The sequence below is a fragment of the Nycticebus coucang genome, chromosome 2 (genome assembly GCF_027406575.1).
Source record: "Nycticebus coucang isolate mNycCou1 chromosome 2, mNycCou1.pri, whole genome shotgun sequence".
Lineage (NCBI taxonomy): Eukaryota > Metazoa > Chordata > Mammalia > Primates > Lorisidae > Nycticebus > Nycticebus coucang.
In genome coordinates, this window is record NC_069781.1 from 114,353,242 (window position 1) to 114,374,189 (window position 20,948).

The 20,948-nt window shown below is 52.8% G+C and overlaps 1 protein-coding gene across 5 annotated transcripts in view; it reads left to right on the plus strand.

The window, feature by feature from the left end:
• Positions 1–18,874, plus strand: part of SEMA6B (semaphorin 6B) — a 30,551-nt gene extending 11,677 nt beyond the window's left edge. Inside the window, exons 1-17 of one of the 5 annotated variants that reach the window (XM_053579483.1) lie at positions 5,689–5,909; positions 7,580–7,729; positions 7,910–8,033; positions 9,155–9,215; positions 9,388–9,450; positions 9,801–9,902; positions 10,572–10,662; positions 11,014–11,133; positions 11,604–11,692; positions 13,264–13,481; positions 14,344–14,475; positions 14,660–14,809; positions 15,162–15,344; positions 15,431–15,577; positions 16,335–16,412; positions 16,499–16,557; positions 16,989–18,874. In XM_053579483.1, coding sequence (XP_053435458.1) covers positions 7,609–7,729; positions 7,910–8,033; positions 9,155–9,215; positions 9,388–9,450; positions 9,801–9,902; positions 10,572–10,662; positions 11,014–11,133; positions 11,604–11,692; positions 13,264–13,481; positions 14,344–14,475; positions 14,660–14,809; positions 15,162–15,344; positions 15,431–15,577; positions 16,335–16,412; positions 16,499–16,557; positions 16,989–17,920 — 2,670 coding nt within the window. In that variant the 5' untranslated portion in view covers positions 5,689–5,909; positions 7,580–7,608 and the 3' untranslated portion in view covers positions 17,921–18,874. Of the gene's footprint in view, positions 1–5,688; positions 5,910–7,468; positions 7,730–7,909; positions 8,034–9,154; positions 9,216–9,387; positions 9,451–9,800; positions 9,903–10,571; positions 10,663–11,013; positions 11,134–11,603; positions 11,693–13,263; positions 13,482–14,343; positions 14,476–14,659; positions 14,810–15,161; positions 15,345–15,430; positions 15,578–16,334; positions 16,413–16,498; positions 16,558–16,988 lie in introns of those variants that run through there. The other 4 variants (XM_053579475.1, XM_053579466.1, XM_053579492.1 and 1 more) reach the window with 4 other exon arrangements.
• Positions 18,875–20,948: the final 2,074 nt, after the last annotated feature.

Sequence of the window (20,948 nt, forward strand, 5' to 3'; positions counted from 1 at the left end):
GATGTGCTGTTTCAGCCTTAGCTGAGCCCTTATTGCAGCCTATTTACTCAGCTCAGAGCTCTCTGACTCCATTCCCTTCAGTGACTTTTATATGTTTTATTTTTTTGGATTACATTTCAGTATACAAATATCTGTTGTATACCATTAACAATGAGAGAATTAAAGTTGACATGACAATAAAAAAAAAAAAAAGAGAGAGACTTGGGCTTTGACCCTGGGGGAGGTGGGAGTCATTGAGGGCTCTGAGCGGAGGAGGGTGGAGCCCTGATTCAAGTGCTCACCGGTGTCCCATGGTGGTTGTTGCAGGGAGGACAAATTGGATGGGGACCAAGATCGGGAGCCTGGGACCACGGGAGGGGCCAGCACTGATGTTTGTGTTGGATGTAAGGTTCAGAGGGGAGTTGGGGCATGATGCCCAGGTGTGGCCTGTGCCATCAGCCCAGACTTTCCCCAGATCTGATTTATAGACTCAGCTCCATTCCAGCCATCATCCTAACAGGTTTTTGTTTCATTTATTGTTTGTTTTGGAACTTTCAAGCTGGTCCTAAAATTTATACTGGGGTCCCAGGGGCCAAGAACAGCCCAGACACACTGACCTGAAGGAAGACAAGCTGGGAGGAGTGTTTCAGTTGGAAATTCAAACTCATGATGACAGAGTGATAATCACGGAGGCAGTGTGGTCCTGGGGAAGAAGATGGGCCCAGTGTGGTTACCAGTGAGATCCTGTGGGACTCCTGAGTGGCAACATCGAGAGCAACTGAGCCCCAAATCTGGAGCTGGGGGAAGCCCCAGGCTGCAGACAGAACTGTGGGCACGTTGGGTGAAGGTTTAGGGTTTAGAGCCTTGGGAGTGGACCAGGGTTCCAGAGAGGTGGGAGGGAACCTGTATTGGCTCCATGAAGCCCCAGGAAGAGGACATGTAGGAGACTGGCCTTAGGGAAGTTTCCATCCCCAAGCCTCAAGCCTCTGTTTCCACATCTGTGCAGTGGGATTGTGTGGGGAGTTGGAGTGGCAGTTAGGGGTCTGACAGAGGGGCCTCACCACAGTGTAAGACTTTATGACTGGCTGTCCCACCCACTCTGGTCCCCATGGTATGAGTTCATGTCCTCAGGCCTGCTGGCAGGAGCCTCCCCCTACTATGGGCATGTAGACACGTGGGTGCCCACGTGGGGTGCTTCAGAAAATCCTGCATGCCGTGGGATGCACGTGCCAGCCACGTGCCTCCCCTGTGCCTGGCCCCTGGTGGCAGCTCCTTGGGACCAGGTGCCAGGCAGCCTCAGCCTAGCAGGTGGTGGGGCCACTTCTGGGCAGGCAGGCGCCAGGCGGATGCTGGCAGAGTTGCCTCAAGTTTCATGGAGAGAAGCAGATGGTCTTGGGGGCTGGAGGAGGTGCCTAAGCCTCCAGTAACCTCAGATCGCAGGGTAAAATGAAGCCAGGTATTGTGGTTGATCCAGAAGGTGGTCTGGATCCTCCACACACATCAAAAACGTGAGATTCAGTTCTGCATTTTTTTTTAAGAGACAGAGTCTCACTCTGTTGCCCAGGCTACAGTGGCGTGGTGTAGGCCTAGCTCACAGCAACCTCAGACTCGTGGGCTCAGCTGATCCTCCTGCCTCAGCCTCCCGAGTAACTGCCACCACATGGGCTAGTTTTTCTATTCTTAGTAGAGATGGGGTCTCAGTCTTGCCCAGGCTGGTCTCAAACTCCTGAGCTCAAGTGATCCTCCTTCCTCAGCCTCCCAAAGTGCTAAGATTATAGGTGTGAACCACTGTGCCCAGCCCAGTTCTATATTATCATCAAAATAAACAAAATTGATTTGAGAAGGTTCCAGTCTTGGCCCTGCTGTTCCCTGACTTGGGGCAAATGACTTCACTTCTCTGTGCCTCAGTTTTCCTCTCTGGATAAGGGGCCTATTTAGAGCATCCACCCCTGTGGAGGGGTGTTGTATAGATTAAATGAGTTAAGTACTTACAATAATGCCTGACACATCACAAGTGTTCTATTATTTATTGAGCTTCCACAGGATACGGGGGCCCATTGCTGGGTGCTGGGAACACAGTCAAGTTGACAGGACAGACCCAGCCCTGCCCTCTCAGGACTCACAGCCCAGTAGGGGAAGAACAGTTAAGCAGGCAGTTATAAGACAAGGTGAGCAGGGCACTCATAAGGGACATACAGACACCGTGGGAGGCTTAAAGGAGTTCTCTGCCTAGCCTGAGGGCTGATCTGGGAAGGCTTCCTGGAGGAGGCGTGTGAGACCCAAAATTGTGTTCATCGGGTTCCAGGCAGAGGGAATAGCATGTGTATATGCAGATGCCCAGAAGAGGGGACAGAATGGAGGGGGTGAGCTGGGACTTCATTTCAAGGACCTAGGGAGCCATAGAAGGGTTAGAGCAGCAGCTCTCAACCAGAGTAGCTCTGCCCTGAGGGAACAGTTGGACGTGTCTGGAGACATATATGGTTGTCATGACTTGAGGTGCTCCTGGCTTAGAGCAGGTAGAGGGCAGGGACACGGCTCAGCACCCTGCAGTGCCCAGGATAGCCTTACCCCAGAGAATGATCCTGCCCCATGTGTTGAAATGAAGTACAGGGAGAAATCCTGGGTTAGATCAGAGGACAAACAGTTGAGACCTAAATTCTGGAAAGTTTCCTTTGCTACCAAGAAGAAGATGTGCTTGGTAGTGGGGCCAACCCTAAGTTGAGGGCTGGACAGTAGAAGCAATTTTAAGGCAAGACTAGAGCCTAGATGGGATCTCAGGGCCCTAGAGTGGCTTTCCAGGGCTGGGAGGTAGCTGGTGACAGAGGGAGGAAAGGAAGTCCTTTCTTGTCCCTAAGTGACTGTGTCCTCATAAAGCTGAGAAAACCAGATGAGGGGAAAGTAGACATGAGGTCCCATCATGGCCTGGGGCCTCAGTCTGCCCATCTGTGAATTAGGTATTAAGGCGACAGCCAACTTCATAGGGTTGAGAGATGAGTGAATGGGGCCCTGGGTTCACTGTAGGTGATATTTCCTTTCTGGCAGAGATATAGCTCTGGAACCTGACCTTCAGTTTCTCCATCTGCAAAATGGGCTTAATGTTACTCCAACCCTGCTAAAACCATTGATAGTTTCCATGAAGTAATTCCTTGAAATCATCAAGGCTGGTTCCTACTACTTAATATGGCACCACACCAATAGCAATAATAACTAACATTTATTGAGCACCTACTGTGTGCCCAGCATTGTGCTAATACCATAAGCCTATGAAGTCAGTACAATTGCCATGCTCACTTTTTTTTTTTTTTTGAGACAGAGTTTCACTTTTTCACCCTTGGTAGAGTGTTTCCGGCATCATCCTATCTCACAGCAACCTCAAACCCTGGGGTCAAGTGATCCTCTTGCCTCAACCTCCTGAGACAAGTGCTGGGACTTCAGGTGCCCAACACAACCAATGGCTATTTTGTTAAAGATGGGACTATTTTGTTAAATATCTTGCTCCAGGTAGTCTTGAATTCCTGAGCTTAAGTGATCCACCCATCTTGACCTCCCAGAATGCTAGGATTACGAGCATGAGCCACTGCGCCCAGCCTTACCAGGCCCATTTTACAGATGAGGAACTAAGGAGGCCCAGAAAAGGAGAGTGACCTGTCCAAGGTCACAAAGCATGTAAGTGGCAGAACAAGGATTTGAACACTTGCTGCCTGGCTCTGGCTTTCCCTGCCACAATGCTGCATGATCAATGAATGGAAGCTGTTGTTTCATTGTTTCTTTTCTTTTCTTTTTTTTTTTTTTCGAGATAGAGTCTCACTATGTCACCCTCAGTAGAGTGCTGTGGCATCACAGCTCAGAGCAACCTCAAACTCTTGGGCTTAGGCAATTCTCTTGCCTCAGCCTCCCAAGTAGCTGGGTCCACAGGTGCCCCCCACAACGCCTGGCTATTTTCTTGTTGCAGTTGTCATTGTTGTTTAGCTGGCCCGGACTGGGCTTGAACCCACCAGCCTTGGTGCATGTGGCTGGCGTTGTAACCACTGTGCTATGGGCACCGAGCCTCAAAGTTTCTTATGTTAAATATCTACTTGCTCATACCCATTAGGATAGCTACTATGAAAAAAACCAAGATAACAGGTGTTGGTGAGGCCGTGGAGAAATTGGAACTCTTACGCACTGTTGGTGAGAATGCAACATGGTACAGCACTGTGGAAAACAGTGTGGCAGTTCCCGAAACAATGAAAAATAGAATTACTGTCTGATTCAACAATTCTACTTCTGCATATATACACAGAGGAATTGAAAGTAGGGACACAAAGAAATATTTTTGCACCATGTTCATAGCAGCATTATTCACAACAGCCCAAAAAAGGAACTCAGGTGACCATGAAGAGATGGATAGATAAACACAACGGTGTCCATTCACACACTGGAGTATTATTTGTCCTTAAAAAAGAAGGAAGCCAGGTGCAGTGATTCATACCTGTAATCCTAACACTTGGGGAGGCCCGAGCAGGAGGATCACTTGAGGCCAGGAGGTCGAGAATAGCCTGAGAGTCAGAACCTATCTCTACCAAAAAATACAAAAACTAGCTGCACATCATGCAGGTGCCTATAGTCCCAGCTACTTGGGAGGCTAAGGCAGGCAGGCGATCATTTGAGCTCAGGTATTTGAGGTTGCTGTGAGGTATGATGACACCACTGCACTCCAGCCTGGGTGACAGAGTGACCCTATCTAACGAAACAAAACACCAGGCTCAGCGCCTGTAGCTCAGAGGCAAGGGCACCAGCCACATACACCAGAGCTGGCAGGTTCGAATCCAGCCTGGGCCCCCCAAACAACAGTGACAACAACAACAAAAATGGCCAAGAGTTGTGGTGGGCACCTGTAGTCCCAGCTACTTGGGAGGCTGAGGCAAGAGAATTGCTTAAGCCCAGGAGTTTGAGGTTGCTGTGAGCTGTGATGCTACAGCACTCTACAGAGGGCAACATAATGAAACTCTGTCTCAAAAAAAAAAAAAGGAAAAAAGGAATGAGGCTATGACACAAGCTACAACATGGGATGAACCTTGGGGACATGATGCTCAGTGAGAGAAGCAGACACAGAAAGATAAATCCTATGTGATTTTACTCACAGGGGGTCCCTGGAGTCATCAGAGCCACAGGGACAGAAAGTAGAATAGTGGATACCAGGGGAAAGAGAGGGGGTGGGGAGTTAATGTTTCATGGGGGCAGAATTCCAGTTTGGGAGGATGAGAAAGTTCTGGAAGTAGATGGTAGTGATGCCTGCACAACACTCTGAATGTGCTTAAGGTCACCGAGCTCTGCACTTAAAAATGATTAAAATAGTGAATTTCATTGTGTACATCTTGCCCTATATATAACGGAAAGGGCAGGGCAGACAGGGTGTTCGGGCAGGCTTTCTTGGGGAGAGGCCTAGAGGACCAGTGGTCTGTAGGTTGGGTGGGCAGTAGCGGGGTTGAAGGTCAGGGGCTTTGTCTGCCAGACAAGAGCCTGGGGCCTCCTGGACTCAGGAGTCACTGGGAACCACAGAAGGCTGCTGAGCAGGGGAGGAGCTAGGGAAGGAAACTCGTAAGGAAGCAGAGTCATGCTCTGAACACACATGGGATCCGGGCGTCCTCTGAGTCACAAATCCTGGAAGCCTGGGGTCATGTAGAGGAAGCCCTTTTGGGCTACACAAGGTCTTCCTGTTTTCTGACTGTGGATACTCAGCAGCAGGCAGTTCAGGGCTGATGATCTTGAATCACTTTTACCTCCAGAGACTTGGAATCCCCAAGTCACAAGGCCCCTGGCAGAGCTGGGAGAGGTCCCTGCTGTCCAGACAGGGAAACTGAGGCATAGGGCTTGCTCGAGACTTTGAAGAACAAGGCTGCTGAGATTCTAATTTGGGGCCTCCGGAATCTGGACTGCACCCCTTTCTGGTAGGGAGTGCACTGCACCAGGGCCTTTAGGCAGGGAGGGCTGAATTTCAGAGTGAATTCAGCTCACTCTTCATTGCTTGGTGGGTAGTGGGGGTTTCTGCTCCAGACATCCAGAAGGTTCTGCAAAGTTACCTTGAATGAGAGCAGGAATCAGGCCCCCTAGAGAGGTGGTGAGGCACAGCACCTGTCAGAGAGGTATTCAAGCAGAAGACAGAAAGGTTGAATTCCGGAAGAAGTCAGACCTATTGAGACCTCTGGGGCCCCTGGCTAGCAGGAATATTCTGTGATTCTAAAGTCTTGTAGTCTCAGATTGTGGCTTAAAAAATTCCAAGAGACGGGTGGTGCCTGTGGCTCAAGGAGTAGGGCGCCGGCCCCATATGCTGGAGGTGGTGGGTTCAAACCCAGCCCCAGCCAAAAACTGAAAAAAAAAAAAAAAAAATTCCAAGACTGATTCTTTTATTTTTTTTTTGAGCCTTTGAGTTTGACATTTTCATATTTTAATCCTAAGTATTCTTCTTTTTTTCTTTTTGAAAGAGAGTGCCATAACATCAGCCTACCTCATAGCAGCCTCTGATTCCTGGGCTCAAGTGATTCTCTTGCCTCAGCCTCCTGAGTAGCTGGGACCACAGGTGCCTGTCACCACACCCACCTAATTTTTCTATTTTTAGTAGAGATAGGGTCTCACTCTTGCTCAGGCTAGTCCTGAACTCCTGAGCCCAAGCAGTCCACACACCTCGCCTCCCAAAGTGCTAGGATTACCCAGGCCAAGTTCCAACCCACCAGCCCAGAACATGTGGCCAGTGCCCTAACCACTGGGCATCCGGTGCCCAGCCAGATACAATGTTTTGTGTGCTCAAAAATCACTAAGGATGCCCATCCTCCCCTCCTCCCTCCCTTCCCTCTCCCCCTTCCCCCTCCCCCTTCCCCATATTCTTAGGTTATGACTGGGTTATAGCTTTCATAAAAGCCATAAATTGGTTTCATAGTAGGGCTGAGTACATTGGATACTTTTTTTTTGGGGGGGGAGAATGGGTGGAGGGAGGGTGATTGGTGGGATCACACCTGCGGTGCATCTTACAAGGGTACATGTGAAACTTAGTAAATGTAGAATATAATTATCTTAACACAATAACTAAGAAAATGCCAGGAAGACTGTGTTAACCAGTGTGATGAAAATGTGTCAAACTGTTTATAAAACCAATGTATGGTGCCCCATGATCGCATTAATGTACATAGCTATGATTTAATATTAATAAAAAAATAAAAATAAATGAAAAAAAAGTGCTAGGATTACAGGTGTGAGCCACGGCGCCAGTCCAGAATTCTTATACGTGTTCTCAGAGACTAAATCTTTAAATATATGGTGTAAGATGTTGTACCTATTATTATATTTATTATTATTAGTTGTTAATTACCTAATGCCTTTTTGTTTGAAGCTGTTTATTTCCTGGGATTTCATTCACATGTGCTTATAAAGTTCTGATGGTGAAATAAGTGCTGTGTACGGTTGTTATTGTTATTATTAGTGCCATTGTTGTTGTTGTTGTTTATTATCCCAGCGGGGAATTTTTCTGGGACTTGAAGGACTCAGCGGAGGCTCGCGCACGCCCTCTACGGGCCATCATCGGGACTACAGGTCTCCCGCTCATCCCGCCGCCCCTCGCCTGCAGGTGCCACCTCTGGTCGCCTGGCTCTCGCCATGCGGACTCCTCGAACGCACCCTCCCCGCCCGGCCCTGCTGCTCCTGCTGCTGCTACAGCGGGGCGCCCACAGCCTCTTTCCTGAAGAACCGCCGCCGCTCAGTGTGGCCCCCAGAGACTGTGAGTTGAGGGGTGGGGAAGGTGAAGTCCCTCGTGAGAGTCTGGTTACCCAGTTGGGTCTGCTGTCCCTTCCCTGCCTCCAGGGCCTTACCACACCAGGAGCTACCTCTAGAAGTATCATGACCACCCCACCCCCACCCCAGGCCCTAGCTCAAATCCTTTCCCATTGCTCTCCCCCAGACCTGAACCACTATCCCGTGTTCGTGGGCAGTGGACCTGGACGCCTGACCCCCACAGAGGGTGCTGACGACCTCAACATACAGAGGGTTCTGCGGGTCAACAGGACGCTGTTCATTGGAGACAGGTATGACAGACACAGTTGGGGGAGGAATTGGGCTTCGATCCGAGGGAGGCTGGAGCCATGGAGGGCTGTAGGCAGAGGGTAAGGCCCTGACTCAGGTGAGCATGAGCGCAGTCTGGTGGCTGCCGCGAGGAGAACAGGCTAGGGGCGGGGCTGGGTGGGAGCGGAGAACCAAGGGGGAGGAGACTGGGCTGGTCCAGTCTGGCAGCGATGGGGATCAACCTGATGGAAGCCACGAAGGGGAGAAGGGAGCACATTCTGGATAGACTTTAAGACAGAGTCGACTGCCTTATATAAGCATATATAGAATGTGGTAAGATGGGGAAGGGAGGAGGAGGAGAGGTGAGGGATCCTGGAAACTTGTGGTCCAAACCCCTGGAAGGATGGAACTGCCCCCAGCTGAGACTCAGATCTGGTTTGGGGGTTGGGTCAGGCCCAGAGAGTCTGTGTTGAGTATGAGACCCCGGGAGTCACCTAAGGGGGGACATTCATGGGCAGCTGTGCCCTGTGTCTGGAGTTCAGTGTCAGGCCAGGGCTGGAGATCTGGAGATGGGACTGGGGACATCATCGGAATGCAGAGGGCACTTAGAACTCCATGAATAAACGAGGTTGCCCAGGAGGGGGTGGGGGGGTGGGGAGGGTGAAGGAAGGAGGAGGGAGGAGGAACCACCCCAGGGCCCACGACATGACAGAAGCAGACCAGGAGGGTCCCAGAGAGGTAGGAGGGAAGCCAGGAGAGTGTGGGGTCTGGGGCTCCAGAAAGACGGTGGTCCCAGGAAGAGTGGGGCTCGGTTAGGTCAGATGCTTTGGAGAGGATGAGGAGGATGCAGAAATGACCACTGGACTTGACTTCTCGAGGTCACCAGTGACCTTGTGCAGGACAGTTTCCTCGACATGGTGGGTGGGAAGTCTGATGTAAGAACATTGGGTGGTCCCTCGTGTTGTTAGGACATGAGAGGGCCCTAGGGGAATGTATGGCGGGGTTTGCTTAGCACTGGTGTTAGGGGCTTCAGCATATACCTGGTGTTAGGGGCTTCAGCATATACCTGCTTTTACCTGTTGGACAGATTGGAAAGAGGGGAAGGGTGGCCCCCCCAATCTCATTAACCATACCCTTCCCCCAGGGACAACCTGTACCGGGTGGAACTGGAGCCACCCACTTCCACAGAGCTGCGCTACCAGCGGGTGAGGAAGGAGCGCAGGCGGGAGGGGAGGGGCAGGGCCTGGGATCCCATCAGAAGGACCACGCACTGCGCTGGAGAACCGGATGGGTTCGACCCTGCCCTGGGCGGGGGGGGGGTGTTCCTGGGGTTGTTGGGAACCCTGCTGCCCCTTCACCAGCTCTCTCTGCCCGCAGAAGCTGACCTGGCGATCTAACCCCAGTGACATTGACGTGTGTCGAATGAAAGGCAAGCAAGAGGTGAGTGGGCCCTGGCCCCGCCCCAGTACCGCCCCCAGAAGCCATGGCCACGCCCAAGGCGGTATCTTCTCCACCTCTTCCTCCTCTTCCTTATTTCCTAGTTTAGGACCTTGATGTTGCCATGGTTATGCCCAGACCCTGGTCACGCCCATAAAATAGTCCTTAGTCAGGCCATACCCACAACATTGGTCCCCTACTTGTCCCCTCCCTCAAGGGCCCCAGATCCGCCCTGGCTCTGCCCTCTGCCCTCGCCACGCACGCTTGGCGCACAGCTCAGGCCACGCTTACCGAGTAACTTACAGAGTAGCCACGTTCACACACACATCCCCCACCCCTCGTCCTCACCCTAGGGCGAGTGCCGAAACTTCGTAAAGGTGCTTCTACTTCGGGATGAGTCCACGCTCTTCGTGTGCGGCTCTAACGCCTTCAACCCGGTGTGCGCCAACTACAGCGTGAGTCTCTGCCTCTCAGACCCCCTGCCCAACACAGGTGCAACCTCCAGACCTTTGCTCACCTCCCTCCACTAGCCAGGGCTTTTCCCCAGGCGGTGTCACCTAAAGGAGGTCTTGCTAGATATGTCCTTCCTGCCTAGATTGGGTTCAAGAGGGGTCAGTTACTTCCAAAGGGGTCAGGAGAGCTGTAGCTACTTAAGCTATCATCCAATTTTAGAACTAACAAAAGTCAACTTTTTTTTTTTCTGAGGTAAGGTCTCATTCCGTCAACCAGGCTGGAGTGCAGTGGCATGATCATTGCTCATTGCAGAAACATGATCATGCTCCAAATCCTGGGCTCAAGCGACCCTCCTGAGTAATTGGCACCCTCCACCATACCCAGCTAATTTTTCTTGCTATCTTGCCCAGGCTCAAACTCCTGGTCCCAAGCAGCCCTCCCATCTCTACCTTACAGAATACTAGGATAAACAGCCATGCACCACCAGGGCTGGCCACAATTCTTAGACATATTTATAGATCAGTAAACTGAGGCCCAGAGAGGTCAAGTGCATGGCCACAGTTACACATTAATCCATAGTAAAGAGAGGACTCCCGGAGAGTTGGGGCTGATGGATCTAGGGGCTGCCAGGCATGGCCAGATCTGTCACTTAACCCTCATCTGCCCTACAGATAGACACCCTGCAGCCTCTTGGGGATAACATCAGTGGCATGGCCCGCTGCCCTTATGACCCCAAACATGCCAATGTTGCCCTTTTCTCTGGTGAGTATCCTCTGCCACTGTGCATCTGCTCAGCCTGGCCCTGGGCAGGGCCTGGCATTTTCCACTCTGGAGTCTGGGTCATTTAGCAGACAACTGAGTGACCATTTGTTCATCTGTGAAATGGACAGACCCAGTTTGGGCTCAGCTGGGATTAAGGTTCAGCCAGGTTCAGGGCTTAGCTAGAGTCAGGGGCTCAGTTAGCAATAGGGCTTAGATGGGGTTGGGGCTCAGCCTGGAGGCAGGGGCTCCCTTGGATTCAGGACTCAGTGTTGAAAACTGAGTTTAGACCAGCACAGCCCCTGGACACTACAATTTTATCTTTTGCCTGCCTCTCCCATCCACCCTATGCAGATGGGATGCTCTTCACAGCTACTGTTACTGACTTCTTAGCCATTGATGCTGTCATCTACCGCAGCCTTGGGGACCGGCCCACCCTACGCACCGTGAAACACGACTCCAAATGGTTTAAAGGTGAAGTCCAGAGAGCAGTGGGCCCAGTCCTGGCAGGGCTGACATTCATCAAATCCCCCCACCAGAATAAGAGTTGCAGAGAAGCTAGGAAGGGGACTTCTCATTTTTGGAATCTATTGACCTCTTTGAACATAAATCTAGAGGAATGATTTCAGTTGGATCTAAAGGAGAACCTGCTGGAAGTGGGAGGCTTTAGATGCCCGAAATGGAACTATAGCATGAGTATAACAGGAACTCAGCTCTTCAACATGAGGGAGGAAGGTGACAAAAAATAGTAGATGTTGCCATTTGTAGGGAGTAGATATGGTGATTTCAGGCTTCTGACCTCCCTTCTTGCCCCAAAATAACCAAACTTTGAGTCTGTTTCATTTTTGCTTGGGTCTCCCCTTCACCATAAAAGCTGATTAGTTCTAAGCCCTAGAACCCCCTTGTCATATCAGGGGCTGAGTTCTGACCCCTCTGTCCTACAGAGCCATACTTTGTTCATGCAGTGGAGTGGGGCAACCACGTCTACTTCTTCTTCCGGGAGATCGCAATGGAGTTTAACTACTTGGAGAAGGTAAGGCCCTATTTCCCTGTAAGAGATCTGTTTAGTAGGAAATGGAGTGGAAAGGCTCTGATCATGGGATGTGGAGGTCCAAAGTGGATCCATGAAACTCCACCTAAAGTGAGAGTCCCACACTCTGCCTCTGGTCCTCAAGGCTTCCCCTCCAGCTGGGACCATGGCCCAGAGGCTGAAGGCATATATGGAACAGCCTGGTGCACTCAGCCCTGGCAAAGGATACGAACCTGAAGTCAAATACACCCTGGGGCTGTTTCTCCTCCACTGTCCACCCACCCAGCTACCATCATTTATTGTTCTTCATCCACTGCCTTTCCATCCACCTGCTAAGCCTCCCACTTACCCATCTGCCTGTTCTTCAGTCCACCCACACTTCCATCAGCTCATTTATCCATCTGTATCCACCCGCCCCCCCACCCATCTAACTACCCACCAACCATCCATCCATCTACTCATCACCCTCCCATCTATCCATCCATCCCTCCCCCCACTACTCATCTGTCCACCCACACACTACTCATGCATCCATCTATCCATCATCTATCATCCATCCATAACCCATTCACCCAAGCACTGATGTATCCACCCACCCTCCTATCTATTATCAATGCATCCATCCATCTACACACTCGTCCATCCACCCACCCACCTATCTATCCATCAATGCGCTCATCCATCTATCCATCCACACACACATTTATCCACCCACTTATCCATCCACCCATCCATCTGCCCATTCACCTGTCTATTGATGCACCCATCCATCTACACGCCCATCCATCCCTCCAACACACACTCATCCATCCATTCACAAACCCACTATCTACTCACCCATCCATCCACCCACCCACCCATCTATCCATCCCACTCATCCATCAGTGCACTCATCCATCTATCCATCCATCCATCCACACACCCATCCATCCGCCCACCTACCCATCTGTCCATCAATGCACTCATCCATCTATCCATCCATCCTTCTTTGTACCCATCTATCCACCCGCCCATTCATCCATCCACCCACTCACCTATCTATTGATGCACCCATCCAGCCAGCAAGCCATGCACCTACCTACCAGTCTATCAGATATGTCCTTCTTCTTTATCTCCTTTATTATCCATCATCCTTCATCAGATTCATTCATTTGTCCACACACACCCCCTCCACGTAACTATCCATTTGTCTACTCATCCACTTATCCATCCATCTGCCCATCCAGGCAGCCAGACAGTAATGAAGTGCACAGACTCCCTCTTACTACTAGTGTGACCTTGGGCAGGTCACTTCCCTTTCTCAGTGCCTCTGTCCCCATATGTGCAATGGGAACATCATTGGCTCCCCTTGGGAGGAGTGTAAGAGATGTGAGAACCAAGTGGCAGAAATGGTGATTATAGTCATCATTGTTACTATGGTCACCATCATCTTCCCCAAATTTCCACTGGAACAGCAGGTGCCCAGAGAGGTCCCACTAGATCCAGGGTCAGACGGCTCCATCCCAGTGTGGCCCATGGGCAAGTCTTCCTGGGACACAGACTCAGGCCTCCTGTCTGTCCACTGTCATGCCCAGGTGGTGGTGTCCCGCGTGGCCCGAGTGTGCAAGAACGACGTGGGAGGCTCCCCCCGTGTGCTGGAGAAGCAGTGGACGTCCTTCCTGAAGGCACGGCTCAACTGCTCTGTGCCTGGGGACTCCCACTTCTACTTCAACGTGCTGCAAGCCGTCACAGGCGTGGTCAGCCTGGGAGGCCGGCCCGTGGTCCTCGCAGTCTTTTCCACACCTAGCAATAGGTCAGAGCCCACCACGGGAGCAAACTGAGAGCTTTTGGTAGGCTTGATTGGGGAGGTCCCAAATTCACTCATCAAACATGCTCCAGGTCTTGGGTTGGGTAAACCTGGATGTCAAGAGGCCTCAGCCCCAGGCTAGGGTGGAATGAAAAAGACACTGACCATCCAAGGCCCTTATCCTCTGTTTTTGGGGGATAGGGGCGAGAAGGGCTTCCTAGGAGAAGGGACTTTGGAGCTAAGGTTTGGGTGTGAGATGGAGAAAGAGGGAAGTATGTTCTAAGAACAGCATTGGCAAAGGTCCTGAGGCTGCAGTCTCGGTATGTTTAATATCGAGGAGGTCCATGTGTCTGGAGCAGGGTGAGCCGAGGGGGAGAGAGGGAGGAAGGGAGAATGGGGAAGGTTGTGCAGGGCCTTGTGGACCATAGAGAGGACCTGGACTTTATCCTGAGAGCACTAGGGAGCCATGGGAAAGTGAGGAGCAGGAGAGGGATGAGACCAGGTTTACATTTTTTAAAAGTTCCCTGGGGTTCTAAAGGAGCAGGAGAGGGATGAGATCAGGTTCACATTTTTTGAAAGTTCCCTGGGTTTTGAAGATTCTAAGGGTGCAAAAGTAGCATCTCAGAGGGGGGACACTAGGCAAGTGACAATAGGAGCCTAAATGGGTAGGTGACCTCAGAGGAGCCAGACAATGGTCCTATCTGAGAGCCGCTCAGGACATGCAATGGGGGGAGGAAGGGAGGCATGTGCGGCCCAGGGAACCAAACATCTGTTGGTGTCTGAGGTCAAGGACTCTTCTGCACGCTTGCCCAAGGTGGTGCCCCCACCAGGCTCACCAAACTCTTTAATCCAAACCACCACTCCCCAGCATCCCTGGCTCGGCTGTCTGCGCCTTTGACATGACACATGTGGCTGCTGTGTTCGAAGGCCGCTTCCGTGAGCAGAAGTCCCCTGAGTCCATTTGGACACCTGTGCCAGAGGATCAGGTGCCTCGGCCCCGGTGAGAGCCCCTTCCATCCTGAGTGCCCAGATAAGATGCCCAGACATTTAGCTGTTGCCAAGTTCAGCTGTGCAGATGGGGAAAATTGAGGATCTCTGGGCAGAAGTTCCTGCTGGAGAATCAAGGGCCCTTTATGGGGGGACCCCTCAAGTTAACCCTACCTCCCCTTCATTCTTCTGCCCAGGCCCGGGTGCTGTGCTGCTCCCGGCATGCAGTACAATGCCTCCAGCGCCTTGCCCGATGACATTCTTAATTTCGTCAAGACCCACCCCCTGATGGATGAGGCTGTGCCCTCGCTAGGCCATGGGCCCTGGATCGTGCGGACCCTGATGCGGTCAGTCTTGGAGAGGCAGGGATGTGGGGACAAGGACCCAGGCCAGGATAGTCGGGAGGGAGGACAGGGCTTATTGTAGGCTAGAGGGAGACAGAGAGACCCAGGTGAGAGCCCAGTTTGGGGGAATCTGTTCTGAGATGAACACACGTGTCCTCTTATTTCTGGTGTGTGTTCCCACATGCCTGAGTGTGTTTATCCATGTGCCCACTTTTATTGCTGTCATGAATATTAGTATGTCAGTGTCCTTATGCAACTGTGTAACCACACCTGTGCCTGCCTTGATGGTATGTGATGGCTGTGGGGCCAGGGGGTTGTAAGGCCAGCCTGACTCCCACCCTGACCTGGCCTCCAGGCACCAGTTGACCCGTGTGGCTGTGGATGTGGGCGCTGGCCCCTGGGGCAACCAGACTGTCGTCTTCCTGGGTTCCGAGGCGGGCACTGTCCTCAAGTTTCTCATCCGGCCCAATGCCAGCGCTTCAGGGACTGCTGGGCCCAGTGTCTTTCTAGAGGAGTTTGAAACCTATCGGCCAGACAGGTGTGTCTGGGTTAAGGCAGGGAGGGGGCACCAGTGGGTGCAAAGATGGATGGGCATTTCAGCCTCACCACTCTGTTTGTCCCCAGGTGTGGTCGGTCTGGTGGTGGTGAGATAGGGCAGCGGCTACTGAGCCTGGAGCTGGACACAGCCTCAGGCGGCCTGCTGGCGGCCTTTCCCCGCTGTGTGGTCCGTGTGCCCGTGGCGCGCTGCCAGCAGCACTCAGGGTGTATGAAGTGAGTAGCCCACTCTAGGCTGGATGTGGGTGGGAAGCTAGGAAAAATAAGAACAGGGAGGAGGGGAACCAGGTTCCAGTTGGGGGCCCAACAGTGTCCTGAGTTGCTGAGTAATGAACAGGGCACAACCTGTGCAGAGGTATTGAGGCAGGACTGTGTCTGGCGTGTTAGAGACACAGCAAGGAGGCCTGTGTTGCTGGAACAGAGTGAGGAGGGGAAAGGAAGGGAGGAGGGGACAGGGAAGGTCATGCAGAGCCTGGTAGGCACCAGGGAAGGAAGAAAGGACTTAGGCTTTGACCCTGAGGGAGGTAGGACCATGGGGGCGGTGAGTGGAGGGACAGGCCCTGGCTCTGGTGCTCACAGGCGTCCTCTGGTGGCTGTTGTGGGGAGGACAGGCTAAAGGAAAGAGGCTGCTTCCCTGTGTCTAAAGCTGGTGTCCAGTTAGGGTGCATGCAGCGTATGGGTGACCCTTGGGCTCCATGCGAACCCTCAGCACCGAGGACCCCACCTTCTGACCCCCACTGAGTCAATGGCACAAATCTGGGGCAAGCCTGCTAGGGTGCTCATCCCAGCTCCACCTTTCCTGAGCTTCAGTTTGCTTGTCTGTAAAATGGGGAACCATAGTCCCCACCACAGGTACGTCATCATGAGGACCCAGAAATGGCTCTTAAGAGGCAGGTGATTGCAGCAGGGCCTAGTGGGCATGCAGTCAGGGCTGTGGAAGGGGCCAATGATAAGGGACCTTTGTCTGCTCTAGGAACTGTGTTGGCAGCCAGGACCCCTACTGTGGGTGGGCCCCCGATGGCTCCTGCATCTTCCTTAGCCCTGGCACCAGGTACTGGTTCAGAGAAAGGTGGGTGGAGGGTGTGTGGCTGACCTAACCAGAGATTTCTGCTTACTGTGCCTCCTCTCACCCCTTAGAGCCACCTTTGAGCAGGATGTGTCCGGGGCCAGCACCTCAGGCTTAGGGGACTGCACAGGTGAGTAAGACGTAGGGGAGGTCAGGTGAGGAACCCCCATCCCCCATACCCATGGGGGGAGGGAGGGAGAAGGCCCAAGAACCCCCAATCCTGGTTCTCAAGTCTTCTCTTGCCTCACCATGCTCGTGGGGGCGGGACAGCTAGACTCTACCAGGGCTTTAGAAGGGCCTGGTTCCCACTTCTGAGGGAGGGAGAGAGCAGAAGGACAGACAGACCCCAGAAGACAGAGAAACAGAAGGATGGGCCAACTCTGAGAGGACACCCAGACCCCACAAAAATAGAGAGACACTGTGAAAACGGACAGACATTGGTAGGAACAAAGAGACATCACAGGGCAGACAGACAGGCCTGAAGAGGCTGGAGGGCTGTGCAGACTTCACACAAGTCACGCTCACACCCAGGCTAGCCCTCTTACCCAACCTCCTTGCCAGGGCTCCTTCGGGCAAGCCTCTCCGAGGAGCGTGCTGGGCTGGTGTCTGTGAACCTGCTGGTGACATCGTCAGTGGCGGCCTTCGTAGTGGGCGCAGTGGTGTCCGGCTTCAGTGTGGGCTGGTTTGTAGGTCTCCGTGAACGGCGTGAGCTGGCCCGCCGCAAGGACAAGGAGGCCATCCTGGCCCATGGGGGTGGCGAGGCAGTGCTGAGTGTGAGCCGGCTGGGGGAGCGCCGGGCAGCTGGCCCTGGGGGTCGGGGTGGTGGGGCTGGCGGGGCTGGTGGGGTCGGGGGTCCCCCTGAGGCACTGCTGGCACCCCTCATGCAGAATGGGTGGGCCAAGGCCACGCTGCTGCAGGGCGGCCCCCACGACCTGGACTCGGGGCTGCTGCCCACACCGGAGCAGACTCCACTGCCCCAGAAGCGCCTGCCCACCCCGCACCCCCACCCTCATGCCCTGGCCCCCCGTGGCTGGGACCATGGCCACCCCCTGCTCTCTGCCTCCGCCTCTTCCTCTCTGCTGCTGCTGGCCCCCACCCGGGCCCCAGAGCAGCCCTCTGTGCCAGGGGAGCCGGCCCCTGACACCCGCCTCTATGCTGCGCGGCCTGGCCGAGCTTCCTATGGCGACTTCCCGCTCACCCCTCATGCCAGCCCGGACCGCCGGCGAGTGGTGTCAGCACCCACGGGCCCCTTAGACCCAACCACAGCCTCTGACAGCCACCCTCGGCCCTGGAGCCCACCCCCAACGGGCAGCCTCCGGAGACCAGGGCCCCATGCCCCACCAGCCACCGCCCTGCGCCGCACGCACACGTTCAACAGTGGTGAGGGCAGGCCCGGGGAACGACACCGTGGCTGCCATGCCCGGCCAAGTACGGACTTGGCCCACCTCCTCCCCTATGGGGGGGCAGACAGGACTGCACCCCCGGTGCCCTAGGCATGGGCCCTCCCACCACCTTGGCAGTGCCAGCCACGGGAACCAGGAGCGACAGAGGGCGCGAGAACGCCAGGCCCTGGCCAGCTCCGAGTGGGTGCTTAAGACCCCCACCCCACCTGCGTGGGGGGCCCCCTCCGCCACACGGAAGCACAACGAGCTCGCCCTCCCCCCACCCAGGGCACAGGACACTGAGATGGTTTGGGGTGGGTGGGTGGGAGGAATTTGCTATGGATTTGAGGTTGACCTTATGCGCGTAGATTTTGGTTTCTTTTGCAATTTTTGTTTCTTTTGCAGTTTTTTAACCAATTGCACAACTCCGTTCTTGGGGTGGTGACCAGGGGCTTGGCAGTGGGGTGGGGACAGGAGAGGGGCCACTGCTGCAGACCCAAGCCCCCCCCAAAAGATGTCCCTCCCTGCCCCAGGTCCCTGGTGTGTGCGGGTGTGTGTGTGTGTGTGTGTGCATGCTGTGTTCGTATGTGCAAGGGGCTGGGGAGGGGCGTGTGTGTGTGCCTGTGAGGGCTGCTGTGGGTGTGTGCTGTGTGTGTTTAAGTGCGAGTGTGTGGTCTCCCCAGCAGCCTGGGTGTTGGCTGAGCCGATGCTGGGGCTTCCAGAAGGCTGAGGGCCTCCAAGTTGCCGGTCCAGAGTCTGAACCCCCCATGCAGAGGGAAGGGGGAACAGTGCTGGGATTTCAGGCCAGAAATCAGGACAGCCTGCCCAGAAGTCACATTTGCAGTCTACAGGGCTCAAGGAGGTCTGGGGAGAGGTGAAGCGGGCAGGCCCCCTGTAGTGCAGTCCTGGGGTGGTCAGAGAGACCCATATCACCCATCCTCTTGATACCTCCCCCCTTTGATCTCCAGCTGACCATGCATGCCACGTGGCCAGTTGAGTCCTGTACCCTTTCTGGAGCTTGCCTCCCCCAGCCCCTTCCCATCAATAAAACTCTGTTTACAACCACCGGCCCCCAAGGCTCTGGCTGTGCTGTCTTCCGGGTGGGTAGAAGGGGCAGTTGACCAGATCAAGACAGAAATCGGGAGGGCTGGGTATAGAAATTTGGAGAGATGTGGGGGTCATCTCCATCTTCATCTGGATAGAGGACAGTTACTGATTGTTTCTTCAGCAAGTATATAGTGTATACCTACTCTGTGCTCTGCCCTTATGAAAGTTCATGGCCTTGTGGAGGAGGGGCATGGACCAACACCATACAAGCAAATTAAACCTTGATTTGAGCTAATTGTGTAAGAAAAAGCATGATGGACGGGCATAGTGGCCCACACCTGGGATTACTTTGGGAGGCTCAGGCAGGAGGATCACTTGAGGCTAGAAATTCAAGACCAGTTTGGGTAATATAGTGAAACTCTGTCTCTACAAAAAGTTAAAAAATTAGCTGGGTTCAGTGGCACACACCTGTAACTCCTTGGAAGACTGAGGCAGATGATCACTTGAGCCCAGGAGTTTGAGGCTGCTCAGTCCCCATGAAACACTAACTCCACATTCTCCTTACCTAGTCTTCTGAATTTTAAGTGGGACACAAGGCCATCAGAGAGTTTTAAGCAGGAGATGTGATCTGATTTCAAAAAACTGCTTTGGTATCATATGTCTATATTTCACAAGCCTTCCTTCCTCACAGCCCATGTTGATTAAATACCTACTAATGGCTGGGCTCTGGGGACAGAGCAGGGGACATGATAGACACAGGCCCCTCATTATGGGGAAATTCAACAAAGAAATGCAAATCGTCATGACGGTGCCTAACAGCTCCTCTTGAACCTGTGTATCTGTTTTTATGGGTTTATTTCTACCAGGAACTCTGCAAATCTATCATTCTCTGCCATGTGTGACTCTGGTTCTGTGACTCTGGTTCTATCTAAGTATTTTCACACGTATCTTTTATCTGTGTCAGTATCTGTGTCTTTGTCTGTATATTCATGTATATGTCCGTTTCTTTTCCTTTTTTTTTTTTTTCTTTTTTCTTTTTGGAGACAAGGTCTCACTCTGTTGCCCAAGCATGAGTGCAGTGGTGTCATCATAGCTTATTGCAACCTCAAACTCCTGGGCTCAAGTGATTCTCCTGCCTCAGCCTCCCAAACAGCTGGGACAAAAGGCATGTGCCACCTCACTTGGATAATTTTTGTTTTTTGTAGAAAGGAGGTTTTGCTCTTCCTCAGGCTGGTCTTAAACTCCTGCCTTTAAGCAATCCTCCCATCTCAGCCTCCCAAAGTGCTCTATCTTTCTTTCTCTGTGACTGCTGCTGTGAGCCAGAGCGTTTGTCTCTGTTTCACTGAGAGAACTCTTAGTCATCCTGTAGCCAAGTTTCTCTCTCTGCTAAGTCCTTTGTCCCTGAGATTCGAGGAATGAATCCACAGATCATGCAAATAAGTGAAAGGACAGATTTTGTTGAAAGATAAAAGAGAAGATAACCAAAAGAGAGGAACAGAACCTCTGGCAGTGGAGAGGGGGACCCAAGCGGGAAGCCTGCTGGGCCTTCTATCTAGGTAGGAGTTTATATATTGCTTTTCCTATCCTGCAGGCAGGGGATTTGGGGAAGATGGAATGTATGTCTGGAGTATGTCACAACTGTTTGGTGCCAGAGGCTTGGCAGAAGTTAATTTTAAAACTGCCATAGTGCAGAGTGATGTGGTCTCACCTGAGGCATGCTTTTCTGCTCCAGAAGAAGCAGTAGGGTGTGTTCCCACAGAGGCAGCTCAGATGAGACACTGGTCAGGCTACTTTTTATGAGCTTGTTTGTCTGGAGAATACAGCCTGCAGAGAACCTGTTTGTGCCTACAAATGGGGGCCTGGACCTGAGACTGACTTCTGAGCTCACTCAGGCCTAGAAAAATGGGGTAGGGGGGGTCTCTGTCTACCTCTGAAGGGGAAACCCTGTATCAATCCTCACAGCTGAATGGGGACAAAATCTGTCAGAGGTTGGGCTGGGAGAGGGGGTCATGGCCAGGCATGTCAGAAGTCCTGGGTGCAGGTTAAGATAACACATCAAACTTGAATATTTAGAATGCAACAAGAAAAAGCA